At 50.4% G+C, this 17,604-nt stretch overlaps 1 protein-coding gene across 1 annotated transcript in view; it reads right to left on the bottom strand.

Moving 5' to 3' along the window:
* Positions 1-16,594, bottom strand: part of CDH17 (cadherin 17) — a 48,858-nt gene extending 32,264 nt beyond the window's left edge. The window contains exons 1-2 of the mRNA XM_054986053.1: positions 16,524-16,594; positions 15,157-15,233 (exon numbers count right to left, since the gene is read on the bottom strand). Coding sequence (XP_054842028.1) covers positions 15,157-15,207 — 51 coding nt within the window. The 5' untranslated portion in view covers positions 15,208-15,233; positions 16,524-16,594. The remainder of the gene's footprint in view (positions 1-15,156; positions 15,234-16,523) is intronic.
* Positions 16,595-17,604: the final 1,010 nt, after the last annotated feature.

Genomic DNA, 17,604 nt, shown 5'->3' on the forward strand with positions numbered 1-17,604 from the left:
GCTCTAAAAAGCTCTAAAAAGCTGTATACTTAATTTCATACACTTAAGGGAGCTTTGGGCTTGCGTTCCTCAGACTATTCCTTAGGCCATATGAGAAATCTCTTTTGAAAATGCATGGAGGCTCAGAAACATTTGATGATATGGCATAGGGGTCCTCTGCTCAATGAGAAAGGTTAAAATTCCCCTCTGGGTAGCCAAGGGCGAAGCTACAAGTGACGAATGACACTTGAACGGGAAGTGTATTTCTCCCTGTTCACTTGCACTCCACTCAATCCACTTGCTGTTCAAGTGTCATTCGTCACTTGTAGCTTGGCCCCAAGTCTTCAAACAAACTGGAGACAGCCTTTTGGATTCTGTGTTCATTATTATTTTTCTGAACAAGGTAAGCTTTAGCAAAATTCCAAAATGTTATAGCCACAATCCAAAAAAGCAGGTTCAGATAAGCAGCTCCATAGGGGCTTGGCTCTGATTTGGCTGGCAGTGGTGGCGATATGATGATGACAGGCATAAGCCACACCCATTTCCCCTTTTTGTGTTCTTATTGGCTGGGAACAAGCCTCGCTTCTGCACCACTGAGAGCACCTCAGGAGCTCACCTCAGACCCAGCCAGAAATGGCACAGGTTCAGGAGGCCATGACAGGCACAAGGCACACCCATCCGATCCTCCCATGCTGTGGGTGGAAGAGCACAAGCTGCCCTACTTGGATGTTGGTACCTTGGCTTCACTCTGGGTCCCTGAAAAGATACCTGGGTTGCAAACCAGCTGTGCTGCTTGAACACTGGAGCTTTGAAGGCAACACTTCCCACTGCAGTAAAAAAGAGATGTTGCTTTTTGGCAGTGAAAACTTCAACACTGAGTGAAGTTCCATCTGTACCTGCCGTTCCCCCTTCATTTATCTAATATTTCTTTCCCCAGTGCATTGCTTGCGGCTGCAGCAGCTAACTAGGATACAATCCCTGTCAAGAGATCACCATTCCTTGTAAATGGGAAGTGACAGAAGACTTGTTGTGTAATGGTCCAAGTTCTTTAGGCCATTAAGGTGTTGCACCTGCATATCGCGTACGAAGGTTGATTTCTTCATCTGGTATCATAAATAGATACTGCAGAGATCATAAAAGCAAGTTTGTTTTACAGCCATTTCTAACAGATGCTCTACTGCCCTAGAAAACTAAAAAATATTTTTTTAAGTTTCATTTGAATGGTAACATATAATTATAGCATGTATAGTGTGAATTTTAAGGTTATGCCAAGCATAAACTCTCTTAGCATACCAGCATTTTCTTCTGACTTCTTTTTTAGTAGCTAGCTAATCGAAGAGGCCATACCTAATACTTCACTTCACTTAACTTCTTACTGTTTTTACAACTTGAATCATAAATAGCAAACCCTCATCCCAAGGGAAGAAAAAACCCCAAAATTAATTATCATGTAAATGAACAACAGCTGCCAAAAATTTCACCATACACAGAGCAGTTTGTTTATCTTTGAGTAGCCAAGATGATTTCGTTTCTGGAGAAAGAGAATTCTGATTAAATAATGGAGAGATGAATTCAGCTCTTAGTTCAGAACATTTAGGACAATCGAAGAAAATGTGGTCTACGGAGGCAATTTTATTGCTACCCCAATTGCAGAGTCTATCTGAATAGGGAATTCCACTGAATCTTCCTAGCATCACAGCTGAAGGAAGGACATTCAGGTGCACTAGCATAAAAGCCCTTCTATACTTGAGAATAGTTAAGTCAGGTAAGTAGTTTGGCATTTTTGTTGGAGGAAGAATGCCAACTGAGAAGAATGAACACACTCTGTGGGCTCTAATCAATGTGAACACCTAATATTGTGTTCTGTCCCAGTTTGTACTCTACTTTTATTAAGAGTTTAATTTTTTTTGTTTAGAATATTTATAAGCCTCAATTGAATTCACAGTCTGCCATGGAAGTGGTTGAACTTGGGCCAGTCACATACTCTCAGCCTAACCTACCTCACAGGATAGTTGTGAGGATAAAATGGAGAACAGGAGAAATGGGGGGCCCAGACTTACCTGTGCCCCCCGTTGCCGCCGGCGGGCGGGGGAGCGGGAACCGCGTCGGCCGCCATGCTCGCTGGCTCGCCCGGCATGCCCCGGGCGAGCCAGCGACCAATCGGTTCAAACCCCGGGCCAGCCAATCGCGGCGGCCCGGGGCCGAGCCGACGGTGGGCGGGGCCGGCCGCACGGCCCGGGCGGCGGTTCCCTCCAAGGTCCGGCAGCCGGGTATTTAACCGGCTGCTGGACACGCCCCCGCCCACTTCGGCGGCGGCGAGCGTGCTGAGCAGTCGGCTCCGCACGCAGAAGACGAAGAGCGAAGAGAGGAAGGAGGCGGCGGCGTCGGAAGCCCGGGCGAGTCGCGCGGCGGAGCAGGTTGCTTGGAGGGGTTTAGCTGAGCCCCTCGCGGCTCCTGTCTCGGCCCCGCGGGCCCGGCAGAAGACGAGGCGCCGGGGAAGAGGCGCAACCGGTCGACGGCGGCTGGGTGGGGGTGGCGCGGCTGCCCACAGGAAGCCAACGGGGCGGGCCTCAGCAGCTGGAGCTCGCTTTTCCCGGCCTCTCCTCTTGCCCAGCTTCCCTGACCCTCCCGGGCTGTGCTGGTTGGTGGGGGGGTGGCCATGGCACCAAGCAGGAAAGGCGCCCCAGCGGGGGCCGGAGCACGCGGCACGCCCGCGGGGGCTCAAAGGGCGCCCAAAGGGGCTTCTAAAAAGGCCCCACGGAAGAGGGGCGGCGACATGGGCGGCAGGCCCGGGCCGGCGGAGGGCCGCAGCAGGCCAGCACCCTCCTCCCCATCCTCGTCCACAAGGAGGGCGGCCTCTCGCAAGGGGGGGCCGCATCCCAGCCAGGGGGCGGGGGAGGCTGTATCAAGGGGCAAGCGGGCAGGCAGCCAGAAAGGGGCCACCGCCAGAGGGCCCAGAACTCAGGCAGCGGGGAGGGCAAGGGGCCTGGGGATGGCTGGGGAGGCCAGCCCCAGTGCTCTTTTAGATATCTCCCGGGCTCTGGAGCGCCTGACTGAGCGGGTGGAGCACCTGGGTAACACTGGGACGGGGACAGCTCAGCCCGCTGCCGAGCTGGGCATGGCCGCTCAGCGTAAACCGCGGGAGAAGGCAAAGAGGGGGCGCGGAGGCACTCCGCGGCAGCAAGCCCGTTCCCCCTCCAGCTTGGAGAGCAGCAGCAGTGGGGAACGCCGGAGGCCTTCCAAGCGTAGCAGGACATCTCGCCGAAAAGGGAGACGCCGCCATCACCGGGAGGAGACAGACAGCGACTGGACATCAGGTGAGACCTCCTCCGCAGAGGAAGGGGCAGAAGGGGAGGATTATTGGGAGGTGGCAGCCAGAGTCCCAGGCCTCCCAGGCTGGGCCCAGCGGAGGAGGGACAGGCCGCGGCCAGGGGAGGGGGATCCCAGGGAGGTTTGGGGGTCCGAGGAAGCCCCCCCACGGGTGGCCCATTTCACGGACGACGAGGACCCCCCGGGGATTCACTTGGCCCGCAGGGTCAGGGAGCGCATACTGGACGGCTACTATGTAGACGTCCTTTCCCTGCTCCGCCCAGAGGCGGAAGATGGGAGGAGCGCACCTCCGTCCAAGAGGGATAAGCGGGGGGGCAAGAAGGAGGGGGCGGAACGGTCTTTCGCCAACTGGCTTGAAGGATTCACGGTCTATATGGGGGTCATCCAGGCCGCGTACCCCGAGCGGGGATGGCACCTGACCAACCACCTGGGAAATGTCCTGAGGGCTCGGGCCTTGGCGGGGGAAGCCGCTGCTATGGATTATGATGAGGCCTTTCGGAAGAGGGCCTCCCACAACCCCAGGGCCCGGTGGGACCTCATCAGCCAGAAGCTTTGGCTGTGGCTGGTAGGCCCCCACATGAAGGGAAAGAGTGACTCCCGGCGGGCAGGCCGGTGGCAGCCTCGCAGGGACAGGGCACGGGGCGTGTGCTGGGAATATAATCAGGGGAAGTGCCAGCGCTCGAAATGCCGCTTCGAGCACAATTGTGACGCCTGTGGGGGGGCCCACTCGCGCCCGTCCTGCCCCCGGGGGGAACCCTTCACACCCCTTTCGCGGGGGCCGGTCCTCCAACAATTCCCGCAAGGACGGGGGATCGGCCTCATCCACCGCTCAGCCCGCCAGCAGTAATTAGTTCCCCCTTCGAGGGGTTGGGGCTGGCCCGTACCCCGGTCCAGCTCCGGGCCCTGCTCCCCCTGCTGGCGCGCTACCCTAACAGAGAGGCCGCCAAGTTTTTGCGGGAGGGGTTCGCCGTGGGCTTCCGCATCCCCTACACAGGCCCGCGGGTGGCTTCCTCATCGGGGAATCTTAAATCCGCCAGGGAGCTCCCCGAGGTGGTCGCAGCCAAAATCGCTAAGGAGATAGCAGCTGGGCGGGTGGCAGGCCCCTTCTCTAGCCCCCCCTTACCCAACCTGAGGGTGTCCCCCCTGGGGGTCGTCCCCAAAAAAGCCCCTGGGGAGTTCCGGCTCATACACCATCTGTCATATCCCAAGGGATCTTCGGTCAACGAGGCCATTCCCCCTGAATTGTGCGCGGTCAGGTATGCATCGTTCGACCATGCAGTGCGCCTGGTCAGGGCATGCGGACAGGGAGCTCTCATGGCTAAGTGCGATGTTCAGTCGGCTTTCCGTTTGCTGCCAGTACACCCGGGGGATCATTGCCTGCTGGGTTTTAAGTTTCAGGATCACTGGTATGTGGACAAGGCCATGCCCATGGGGTGCTCCATCGCCTGCGCGGCCTTTGAGACCTTTAGCACATTCCTAGAATGGGTGGCTAAGGACCGCATGGGGTCTCCGTTTGTTACTCATTACTTGGATGACTTCCTCATCATGGCCCCGCCCAACAGTTCGTGCTGCGCTGCCCGGCTCAGCACCTTCCAGGCCCTGGCCGCCGAGCTGGGGGTCCCCCTGGCCCGGGAAAAGACCGAGGGCCCGGCCTCGCGGCTCACCTATTTAGGGATCGAGCTGGACTCGGTGGCCGGGCTGTCCCGGCTCCCCGAGGACAAGCTGGTGCGCCTTCGGGACCTGATTGCCAGCATCCTGCCCCGCTCCAAGTGCACCCTTAGGGAGCTGCAGTCTGTTATCGGCCATCTTAACTTCGCCTGCAGGGTGGTCTCCCCGGGGCGGGCCTTCTGCGCCCGCCTGGCGCATGCGTGCCGGGGGGTCACCTCCCCTCACCATCGGATACGGATCACGGCAGGCCTCAGGGCCGATTTGTGGGTCTGGCTCGACTTCCTGGGCAAATTCAATGGGATCTCTCTCTGGCAGGACCCGCTGGACTTGGGGACAGACCTGCAAGTCCACTCCGACGCCGCCGGCAGCCAGGGGTTTGGGGTCTACTTCAGGGGCCGCTGGTGCGCCCAGCGCTGGCCGGCCACGTGGGCGGGGTCTGGAATACTCCGGGACCTGACCTTCCTGGAACTGTTTCCCATCCTGGTTGCCGTGGCCATGTGGGGGGAGCTCCTGCGGGACAGGCGGGTCACATTCTGGTGTGACAATATGGCGGCAGTGAAGGTTATCCGCCGCCAGTCTTCTCGCTCTGAGCGGGTTATGCGATTGGTCCGCCTTTTTGTATTATACTGTCTGGATTTTAACATCGCCTTCTCTGCCCAACACATAGCAGGGGTAAACAACGACCTGGCAGACGCATTATCTCGCTTCCAGATGGAGAGATTCTTCTCGCTGGCACCGGAGGCTCGTCGCGAGCCCGACCCATTCCCGGAGGAGCTGTGGCTGCTTGGAGGGAGTCCATAATGCAGGGGGTCCTGGGCTCGGTGGCGCCTTCCACCCTCCGAGCCTACACCGCAGCGGCATCCAGATTTCAATCCTTTTCCGAGGGCTGCGGGGGTGGGGCGGCGGGGCCCGTGACCCAAGATATGGTTCTGCAGTATTTGGCCCACCTCCGCGACCTGGGCCTATCCACCAGGACCATGCGGAGGGACCTGGCAGCTATCGCCTTCTTCTGTAAGGCGGCGGGTCACCCGGACCCTTGCGGCGGCTTCTTGGTGCGCAGAGTGGTGGAGGGTTGGGCGCGCCTGGCCCCCCCTCCTCCTGACCGCAGGCGGCCCATTACCTTAGCCACGCTGAAGGGGATCCTCCGCGTGGTGCCAGACCTCTGTTGGTCCCCCTTCGAGGCCCAGCTGTTCCGCGCGGCTTTTTTATTAGCATTCTTTGGGGCATTCAGGGTGGGCGAGCTGGTCGCGAGCTCCCGGTCGGGAGACAGTGCCCGGGCGCTGCGGGCCAGTGACATTGATTGGACCCCCCGCCGGGTATCCATTACTGTCCGCCAGTCCAAGACGGACCAGCGGGGGAGGGGGCACACCGTCACCCTGCGGCCCTCTAGCAACCGGGTCCTGTGCCCAGTCCGGGCAGTGGGAGACTACCTGGGTCGGCGGCCTGACCTCCGCGGGCCATTCCTCATACACAGGGATCACTCCCCTCTCACCCGCTACCAGTTTGCGGCGGTCTTGCGCTCCTGCTTACGGGCCCTGGGGTTCCCTCCCCAGGATTTCGGAACTCATTCGTTCCGCATTGGCGCCGCCACGGAGGCGCATGAGCGGGGTCTGCCCACCGCGGCCATAAAGGCCATTGGGCGTTGGCGGTCCAGGGCGTTCCAGACTTACATTCGCCCCTCGGGGGATGCCGGTCATTAATGTACAGTCTTATGTTTTCTGTGACAGGGCGAAGGAGGACAGTGTGGATCTGTGGGCACAGCATCGTGCACTGGGCTGGCAAGTACGCGGAGGCATCTGGCTGGGGTCGGCACATGGGGCTGGAGGAACACCTCAACCTTCGCTGGCTCGGCGTGCGAGGAATGCTCTGGGAGGCCCTGGTCCCCATGCTGCAACGGCAGGCACGCCAGTCTGGCCCGCCGGACGCGTTGGTCATTCAGCTGGGCGAGAACGACCTGGGCAAGCGGGAGGGCCCGGAACTCAAGCGAGCCATGTGTGCCGACCTGGGATTCCTGCAGGGTCTCTTTCCACGGACTGCTATCCTGTGGTCAGACTTACTCCAGAGGTGTTGTTGGCGGGGGGCCCGCTCCCCCGGGAAGATGGAGACTGTCAGGCAGAAGCTGGCACATGCCATGGGCCAGCACGTGGCGGCGGTCGGAGGCTCCTTTATCGCACACTGGGACATCTCTCATCGCGTGGCCCCCCTGTTTCGTCCGGACGGGGTTCATCTTTCCAGCTGGGGCAATGACATCTGGTTGCAGGACCTGCGTGACGGCTTGCTGGAGTGGCTTCAGCGGTAGGAGTGTTGGCGGGAGCCACTCGTGGCTCTGGTGGCGGTTGGGCATTGGATCGGATCCCATTTGTTGGGGAGCCAGGCCCTCGGGCGCAGGCTCCCCAGGCAGGGGATTCCCATAAGGAATCTTGGGAGGGAGTATGAAGGCACGCCCAGCTCGGGGGCTGCCGGGGCATCCTCCCTCCCAGGTGGCAGGGGGATCACCAAGGGTGTACACCAGGTGACCTCCCCCCTTCTCAATGCCACTCCTCTGGTCCCCTCCCTCAGCGGGCGCCTGAGGGGGGCGGGGGGTCATCGGCTGGCAGGCGGGTCAGCCGATGCAGTCCGGTGGATCCGATCCACATGCCGCGCCAATACTCCTGTCTCTTTGTTATGTTAATAAAGTTGTGGCCATTTTTTACCCAGCCATGTGTATGTGTGTGCTGTTATTTTGCCGCGCGAACCTTCCCGCTCCTCTGTCTCGGCCATAGGCGGTAATGAGACCAAGTTTGGTGTAGTGGTTAAGAGCACAGGACTCTAATCTGGAGATCCGGGTTTGATTCCCCACTCCTCCACTTGAAGCCAGCTGGGTGACCTGGGGTCAGGAGCTCTCTCAGCCCCACCCACCTCATAGGGTGTTTTGTTGTGGGGATAATAATGACATACTTTGTAAACCGCTCTGAGTGGGCATGAACTTGTCCTGAAGGGCGGTATATAAATCGAATGTTATCATCATCATCATCATCATCATCATCATCATCATTATGTGAGCTGCTTCGAGTCCCCATTGGGATACAAGTGAAGTTCAATTAAAAAAAATTAAAAGGCCACCTTTCCACCAATGGATACTTCAAGTGTCTAGCAAATGGATAAAAACATAATTTTATAAGACATCGTTTGTCACAAAATCACCTAAAAACAGCAAACACTTTAGGATGTAAAACAAGAAATGTCATCTCATTTTCACTCCAATTCAAAAACCTTCCAAAAAATAAACTTCTTCAGTCCAATCTGGAAAAGTGACGCCTTTCTTAGATCCTGGGAAATCATACTATCTGGAGGGGCGGAGGGGGGATGAAAAAGCTTTCCCTGTGGGGTTCCAGATCAATGAACCTCAGCTGGGCCTGATTCCTGCTGGAAAGCACCATGTCTGGCCCTCAAAACTTTATGAAAGAAATAACATCCTCAGATATATTTCTTACTCCTTTTCTATCATTCTTAGGATTTTAATCTCTTTGTTTTAAATCCAGTTATCTACACACCCACCTACTCACCAGTTCTGACAGTTAAGATAGCTTTTCCATTTTGATTTCTCTTTACTGATTTGGCACCCACTCACTTATTTCACAAATCTCTTTTGAAAGTATTTTTCAATATTTCCCTATACTTTCTGTATATTTTGTCTATCACTATGAGGAACGTACTAAAGAGCTACATACTTCACTGCCCAACTTAGTATGGTTTAAGAACAACATCACTAAACCCAAACTGCAACGGACAACTCCATTGTAATGGAAGGAGGGAAACACCTATATAATGAAAAGCAGGCTTACTGTTCCCCTGCTGCCAGCTGGCACTTCTTGCTGGTGGAGGGAAAATGGAGGGAAATGGGGAGGGGATGTTAGCTGAGTCCTCCTCGTGTGTTGACATTATTCCCTGTGTGCCCAGAAGTGATGTTAGTGCATCACTGGCAGACAGTCTGGCATTTGGGCAAAACTCTATGCTTAAACCATAGAATTTTGAATAAATAACATGCTGTCTCTGGCATCCCCCAGCAATGCACTGATGTTGCTTCTGGGTGCATGGGAGTGACATCAGTATGTCACTGATGATGTAATGACATCACCAACAAGTCCCTCATGACCAAGTAAGTATCCCCCACTGCCACCAGTTGCCAGGGGGACCTAGCAACCCTACATGAAAAGAGTACTGTATACAAAGCTTGAGAAGTTTCCTGACTGGAGGAACAACAAGCAATATCTTAATCAACCAAACTTGAAGTGGGTTTTTTTCCTGATCTGTGCCTATATGCAGTCCCACTTGGACCATAAACCACACATAGAAAGTGCACAATAGGAAGCATACCACTTAAGAACAGCCACAGCTCAGAAACAAGGCATATTCTTACATGCATTCTCTAGTTTTAAAAGGATTTTTTACATACACGGGTCCTCGGGTCGAATCAAGAGGTGTGTTCTAGTGTTCTTTGCTACCCATGCATAGGCAAGCCCAATCTGGATCAGTACTGCAACATGTAGGGAGAAAAGGCTTAGACCAGCTCCTGCACTATTTTCCTGACCTGAAATGGTCCAAGGGAGCTGTTATTTGCCCCACTGGGAGGCTCCACCATGTACTGAAGGCTACACATTGCATTTCAGGTTAGGAAATAGAAACTGGTCCCACATGTACCTGGGAAGCACAGAATTCTAAACACATCTCTCAGCCCAACCCAGGAATGTCCCTGGGGAAAACCTAACTTGTAGTTAGGTCCTCAGAAGAGCTAGAAAACACAACTGCCTGAAACTTTGGCAACTGCTGCCAGTCAGAGCCGATACACCACTGGACTACATAGATGAATGATCTGACTCAACCAGTTTTATATATTCAAACATTAAAAAACCAAGGCTGCTGAGAAGGTCGATCTAGAGAGACAAATTTTCAGGGGTGGGGACTTTGCTGAGAGCAATTTGATGTATTGGTTAGAATAGGAATAGGATCTGGAAGACACAAGTTCAAATCCGTATACTGCCATGAAGTTTACTGAGTGACCTACAGTTGCCATGTTCCCACTGAGGATGGGGAATTTCCTGCCTCCAGCTAGCCCTTCCTACCGCTACTTGGCTGGGTGACAGGAAAAAACAAGGGGATTGCCAGCTTACTGGTGCAGTGATGTCACATCCACATTTCCAGTGATGTTCTAGTGTTCAGTCAAAACTCTACAGTTAAACCATAGAATTCTGGCCAAATGCTTGAGCATGACGGCATCACTTCAGGTTACACCAGAAGTTATGTTTGCGTGTCACAAAAGATGTCATTAAATTGCTGAAGGGAGCCCCCAACAGTGAGTCTTCTGCCAGTTGTCAGTCTTGTGATAACAACCCTAGAGCGACCTTGAGCCAGTCATTCTCTCTAAGCCTCATCCACTTCACTGGGTAGTTGTGAGGACACTATGGGGAAGGGAGAACCATATACATTATCAAGAAATTGTTGAAGGAAGGGTGGAAAGGAACTAGATAAATAGGAGACGGGAGGGAGAGAAGAGTGACTTTGAGCCAATCATGATCTCTAAGTCAATTTTGAGGATAAAATGTGGAGGAGGAAGACCATATACACTGCCCCAAAATTTTTGGAGAAAGGGTAGGATATAAATATGAGGCATGGGATGAGTGAAAGGTAGAGTACACATAGGCAGTTCACATAGGCTATGCTAAGAATTAGTTGACAGCAAGTTATGTTTTGTTATAATGCTTGGTTTGGGACTGGGTCATATGAAGAAGGCCCCAAAGGGAAACTTTACTTGGGTGCCTGTGATGGTTCTCAGCAACTCTTTGGGTAAAATCATGAAATAAATGATCAAAGGATTATTGTTAGGGTTGTCAAGTTCAGCCCAGCAACCTGCGGCAGCGTAGGTTACCATAGAGTTTCCAGGGATTCCTAGAGCTACTCATTCTCATTGTTGGGTATAATGTGCTGGCAACTAGGCTGTAGCCTTACTTTTAATTCTTTTTCTCCCACCACTGCTTGGAGCAGCAGGCAACACAGCAAACCACCTGCAGATTGCCCACCATAAGCAGTCAAATGGTAAGCCTAATTGTTAACCATACCATCTTGATTCATTTTCAACCAATCGTTATTGTGGAGGAAGGCCATGAGGTCTGGAGTACACCCACTGTCCTGGCCTGCTCTCAGCTTCCATGATTGTCAAGGCCTATTTGCATTTAACAAAGTACAGGACATAGACAGTGTGACAGGAACCTCCATCCCTGCACTTGTATGCACTTACGAAGTCCATCAGCTGAAGGCATAGGCCTCAGAAGTAGAGGCAGAAAGCATGATCCCCACCCTAACCATATGCCCCTGATACAATCTTCCTTTTTCAAAACAGGATCTCCTAGTTTAGAACTCTGGTTGAGGGTCTCCTGCCTCCGTTATTGTTGCATCATAAGGCCTAACAGATGTCAGTAGGACATGCTTTGTATAAAATGGGTGAAAGGGGATAAATACAGCTTTGTACATCTAAGCAACATTTTTACGGGATTTTGTCTTTGAAGAGATTTGTCATATTTTATTGAGAAGCATGTCCTGTTTGGAAAGATCAAAGTCTAATCCTTCAACTTCCAGGGTGTAAAGTTCAGTTCTTATATCAGCATAGAGGCCCTTCCCTGTCAATTGAAACATTTTATATGAGCTGTAAAATGTCCAAACGCCTCATGAATCATTATTTAATGAAGCCGAAAGGAGGGGCACTGCTTTCTATGTCTTTGTGCCATGTACTGTTTGGCAGCTGCCCCAGCCCCACAGGAAATGGCTGCAGCAAAGTCGGGTTTCAACCGTCTGCTAGCAAAATCCTGGGCAATAAACATTTGAAGGGCAACATGGCAGAGATGTAATGGCACCAGGATGGTGTTGATTGCCCCCATTCCCCCCCCTACTGTCCCCTGAATGGCAGCAAGAAGGGCAAGTACTGGGCAGGAGGGCTCCTGCCAAAGTTTCATTTTCCATGGAAGATAATACAAAGCCGTGATGGGACTAGGCATCTCTTGGGTCACCTGGAACACTGGGGCCCAGAGTAGACTTGGTAGATGGTAGGGCTCCATCATCCCCACTCCCAGAAAACCTCTGAAAATTTTTTAGCAACACTCCTTTATTCTGGACAATGTCCTACATAATTTGAGGGAAGTGGTTAATGGCACCCTTCCTGTCACATGGCCTATATACCCAGCTCTGTGTTTGGCCATCCCAGTATGCACCTTATTGCTGATTTTATGGCTTGCCTTAATGAGCATGCCTGCCTTGATGGCTGGCGTCCCAGTCCCTGACCTCATTGATCTCCCATAGTCTGGAAGCTTCCTTTCATCCCGCCCAGGTGTCACTGCTGCCATTTGCTTGCCTTTCACAACCTGATGGATGACAGCCTACACCTATGCCATTTGTGCCATTTTTGGCTGCTCATGGTTGATCCTACCAAGGCCTCATGACCATCCATGCCTGACTGGCTACTGCTCCCACCTCCCTCAGCCTGCCATATTCCCTTCCCCCTCTAGCATCAGTTCTACTGTCCCCTACTCTCATCACAGAAGCCCTGGTCTGTGCTGATTACCTGTTGATAGCAGAGGGGAGACATTTGACCACATATCACCTGTTGGGAGAAATCTTGACTGTGTTTCATGTCTGCAGGGCTTAGGGTTGCCAGCTCCAGGTTGCAAAATTCCTGGAGATTTGGATGCTGGAGCCTGGAGAGGGCAGGGTTTGGGGAGGGGAGGGTCCTCATTAGGGCATAATGCCATAATGTCCACCCTCCAAAGCCACCATTTTTTCCAGGGGAACCAATCTCAATGGCCTGGAGATCAGGGCCATTTTCACATAGCCATGCACCCAGAAGATCGTGCAAAACTCACTGCATAAAAGCATCTTCCTAGCACGATTTCCCAGCACGATCCCATTTAATGGCCCTTTTTCTGATGTCATTGGGCCATTAAAGAGGATTGTGCTGGGAGATTGTGCTAGGAAGACGCTTCATGCCGTGAGTTCGCACAATCTCCCAGAGCGCATGTGAAAACGGCCCAGTTGTAATTCCAGGAAATCTCCAGCCACCATCTGGAGGCTGGCAACTCTAGCAGGGGTGGGATGGTGCACCTGGAATAAGCCCCACCACCACCACTAGTGGTATTTTCAGGGAGCTGAGTATATCGCTGTTTACCTGGGAGTCTATTTTTTGCTTTGTATATTATCACCCTTGCTAGATCAAGGCACATGTGCCTGACGAAAACAATCTTTATGGCAAAGACAATAGAAACATGGAGAAATTTCTAGAGCATTACTACAGAGGCCATTTCGGTGAATTTCTCTCCTGCTCCTCAAGGGCAAAGGATTGAGGTAGATGGTAGGGATTTACCCACTACAGGAAGGAGAAGGACAGGATTAATCAATGAGGTAATGCAGGGAGGAGTTTGTGGAGGCTTGTTCTACACTGCAGAGTCCAATATCTTCTAGATATTCACCAAAATACAAGCCGAGAGACTTCTTTCGCACAGCATCTAGCTGGAATCTTGCACATGGATGGAATCTGATAGGCTGGGGCCTCTTGCACACTTGTCATTCCCAAGAGGATAGCCTGCTCTGGCTATCCTTGCACCCATAAGTTATAACTAGGGTTGCCAGGCCCCCTCAATCTCCCAGTGGGGGATCAGGGCCTGGCTCTTACCTCTTTTTTGATGGGGGGGGTGCCTGCACGCAGCACTTCCGCAAAGTGCGATGACATCACTTCTGGGAAGTGACATCATCACACCCACGCCGCCACCCCCAGCATGCCCACACTTCGTGGGGGCTCGTGTTGGGGACTGCTATGGAGCGCAGGAACACTCCTGCACTCCGCAGCTCCTCAAAACGGGCCCATTTTGAGCCGCTGTGGAGCACAGGAGTGCTCCTGCATGCTGCAGCATCCCAAAACGGGCCTGATCCATGCCAAAACGGGCCTGATCTGCAGCCATTTTGGTGCAGATCAGGCCCATTTTGGGGTGCTGTGGCATGCAGGAGCGCTCCCGCGCTCCACAGTGGCTCAAAATGGGCCCAATGCAGGCCAAAATGGGCCCAATCTGCGGGTGCATGCAGCTCCGCAGGGGAGCATGCACAGAGGGTGCACACCCCCCACTGGCCAGGTAAGTGAGGGCGGGGTGTGGGGGGCGAGGGCGGGGGATTCCCTGCCCCCACTGGGGGTCTGGCACCCCTAGTTATAACACCTCTTCAAAAGCTTAAAAATGGAGGTCTTACTGCCCAACGAGGCCAAGCATCCTGCAAATGCATATAACTTTTAGCACAATGTTCTGCAGAATCTATTCCATGCCAGCAGAATGTGTGCCTGTTTGTGAGTGCTTGGGAAGCAGTGGCCTTACTATTGTTCGCCCCTCCCACATTTTAAGTAAACCCAGTAAGATATGCACTCACCACACCAGCATGGGACAGGTGGAGATTTACAATTTCCAAATAATATTTTTAAAATGTGAAAGCAAAATAGTCACAAAATGGCTGCACATTGCCTTGGGGAGCTTTAGTGCTGTTCAATTGCTATATGAGCAGTCCTGCGCTTGTATTGTATAACTAAGGAGATCACAGCCTCTGAACAATTTTACATATATGTAATAATAGGATAAAATGAAGGTTTTAAAAAAAGTTAATCAAGTAGTGCATGTATTAGAGAGTCGTTCCTCGTGCCACAAATAAAAAAAAACAGGCGCCTCTTATTCTCTTGCAGTAACGTAATAAATTTTTGTATTTTTCTGAGTACAAACATTTTGATTATTAGAAAATGTGATTCACTCTACAAAAGAAGCACAACTTTGAGAGGAGGCATACAGACAGCTACAGTCAGTAAACACTACACAACTCATGACAAACACAGTGTTTAACACGTACCCAAAAAATTATGCTGCAATGCCTATAAAAATCTCCCCTGCATTCAAAAACTCAGCTGAGGGACAATTTTTCCAGTGTGTCTACTGTTGAGGAAAGATCATTTGACATTCCTGTCAAGATTTTAAGGATCAGGACAGATTACAAATATTATAATTACATAAACTGAACACTCCATCAAACACTCTTCTCATCCTAATATTTGTAATTACTGCAGCATAGGTTTTTCCTCACATGTACCAGATGCATTAAAAGAAAACAAAAGCTTTTCCAACTTACCATGTGAAGAACAAAGAGGAAGAACAAAGGAGGTCCGTATAGCTTAAACATCTTGGTAGGGCCTGCTATGCTGACTCCTATAAAAGTTAATATAATAAATTGGAATTAGGGATGATTGCAACCTCACTGTATCTTGGAAATCCCTGTTCCGTTTTTATGTCTCCCTTTTACAGTTCAAACCTGTGAGTCTTTATTTTAATTTCATTCGTATTTCTTCATTGTCATTTAATGGGAGGGAGTAGTGCTAGCTTAGGTGCAGAGAAGAAAACAAGAAGAAGGGAAGTTTTTCAGAAACTAGTTTTGAACAGATTGCAAGACAAAATCTTAAAAGAAAATAATAAGCAGTGTTGTTAAATAGGGAGGTGTTGTTAAATAGTGAGGGAATTCAAAATGGTAGATGGTGGAGAGATTAGAGAGACATCCTGCATGCTGCTGTGAACGTGAGTGCCATTTGCTGTTCTCCCTCACGGAGACTTTCCTGTTACATGTGCACACTTTTTAGTCTTATTTTTGCATCAGCTGCATACAAATGGTGTATCACTTATAAAGATGCCACAAAAGAAACAAACAAATCAGGAACATCGTCAGTGAAAATGAGCAAGGAATTGAAGCTAGGTGCCAGGCGAGACCTTGTGGGCAGGAAGGAAAACCACCACTGAGATTTGTACATTCCTAGTTTGAGTAGGGATTCACATCTATCTGAGAACTGATTCAAATGTTATCACGTTTTCTAGCCCCCTGCTCCCACCAAGAATTGTTCCACCTCAGGAATTTTCCTGACAGGATGTCCTTTTTCAGAGGGACATGGCTGTCATTTGATGATGTGCTTCACTGGTGTGCTTATAACAGCAGCTCATAACCTCATTGTCACATAATAGAAGGGAATGCTGGGGGGGGAAATATGCTGCCCTAGTGGTAAACAGATTGCAAGACAAAATAGTAAGAATAAAAAATAATAAACAGGGAGAAAGCACTTTTATGTGATAAGGGAATTCAAAATGGAAGATGATAGAAGGAACTCGGGGGAGGGGTGGCATTTTATGCGCTATTGTAAGTGCATATTGTAATTAATCTCATTGCTGCTTTCATAAAGAGATGATGAGATCATTAGTGTAGGCACCCCCTTTCTCCTTTCAGCCTCCATTACCTTTTTAGAAGACCTCACTCAGGAAAAAAAAGTTGGACAAGTTGACAACCAAGGAACTTGATTTTAGATTTTGAAAGATAAAAGTAAAAGCTTCTATCAGAATCTGAACTGCAATACTCCCAGTAAGAACAAAAGGAAATCAGATTGCTAAATTGATTAAAATAAATCAGTTCTGCCTTTACAATCTTCAAAAGAAATTGTCAGGAAGATTATCTCTTACCTGGTGTAGGGAAATCTTGTATTTTCAAAAAGATATATTTATATACCTGCCCAGCTTGGTGGTGTCTACCTATATCTTGAAAGTGCTTGGCAGTTTCACAGAAGTTTGATAGACTTTCAATCAAACATTAACTTTGTACAGTGACAAGTCATGATCTTTAAGGGAAAGGTGTGGCTTGAAATGGCAACCGTAGCAATAAAAGGTAAGAAACCAGTTTCAAACAGGGATGATTTATCTCCCATACCTTTCCCTCCAACAAGCTCTTGCATCACATACCAAGTTTTTATAGATTAGGTGGTAGAAACTAGGGGGGACAGGCCTGAGAAGGACTGTATCTTTCATCAACAATGGTAATGAATGTAAAGAAGATATAATTCTCCAACAGTTATAATCTGTTCATCTCATCATTTCATTTTTAATATTACTGTTTCTAATAATAACAGTGAGAGTCTCTCATGCCAACCAAGAAAAGAAAGAACATTCAACACTGACTGACTTCTGCTTTCAAAATAATGATTCCAGAGGAGCAGCTTGTTAGTTTGTTGCCTCAAAACAAAACAAAACAGAAGTCCTGTGGCACCTGAAAGACTAGCAGAATTTTATTCCCTCACAATTTTTCATGGGCTAGACAATCACTTATTCAAGAAGTGGGTTGCAGCCCATGAAATGTTAAGTCAGAATAAAATTCTACTAGTCTTAATACTCCAAAGGCTCCTATTTATTTTTCTTTTCCTCCACTAAGGAAGCTCTAATCTCAATCCACATTTAGAATTCACAGGGATCGCTTTTAAAATGGATGACAAATTGAACCCAGTGGGATTTACATTGAAACTAAAATACTAACTAATTAACTAACTAAAACATGCATAGGATCAGCAAGATCCACTAACAGATGAACAGATGTGGCAAATCAGGCACTACTGGTATCATGGTAAAAATAATGAAATACTGAGGTAACTGATAAATATCACAGAACTTTTCCTTGGGATCCATGTTAAAAAAAATAGGTCTGCCACATAACCTTTAAGACTAGAGCTGAGTCTGCCTGAGTCTATTTTATCAGTTCAGTTCAGCATAAATA

This window comes from Eublepharis macularius, chromosome 7 (assembly GCF_028583425.1).
Source record: "Eublepharis macularius isolate TG4126 chromosome 7, MPM_Emac_v1.0, whole genome shotgun sequence".
Taxonomy (NCBI): Eukaryota; Metazoa; Chordata; class Lepidosauria; order Squamata; family Eublepharidae; genus Eublepharis; species Eublepharis macularius.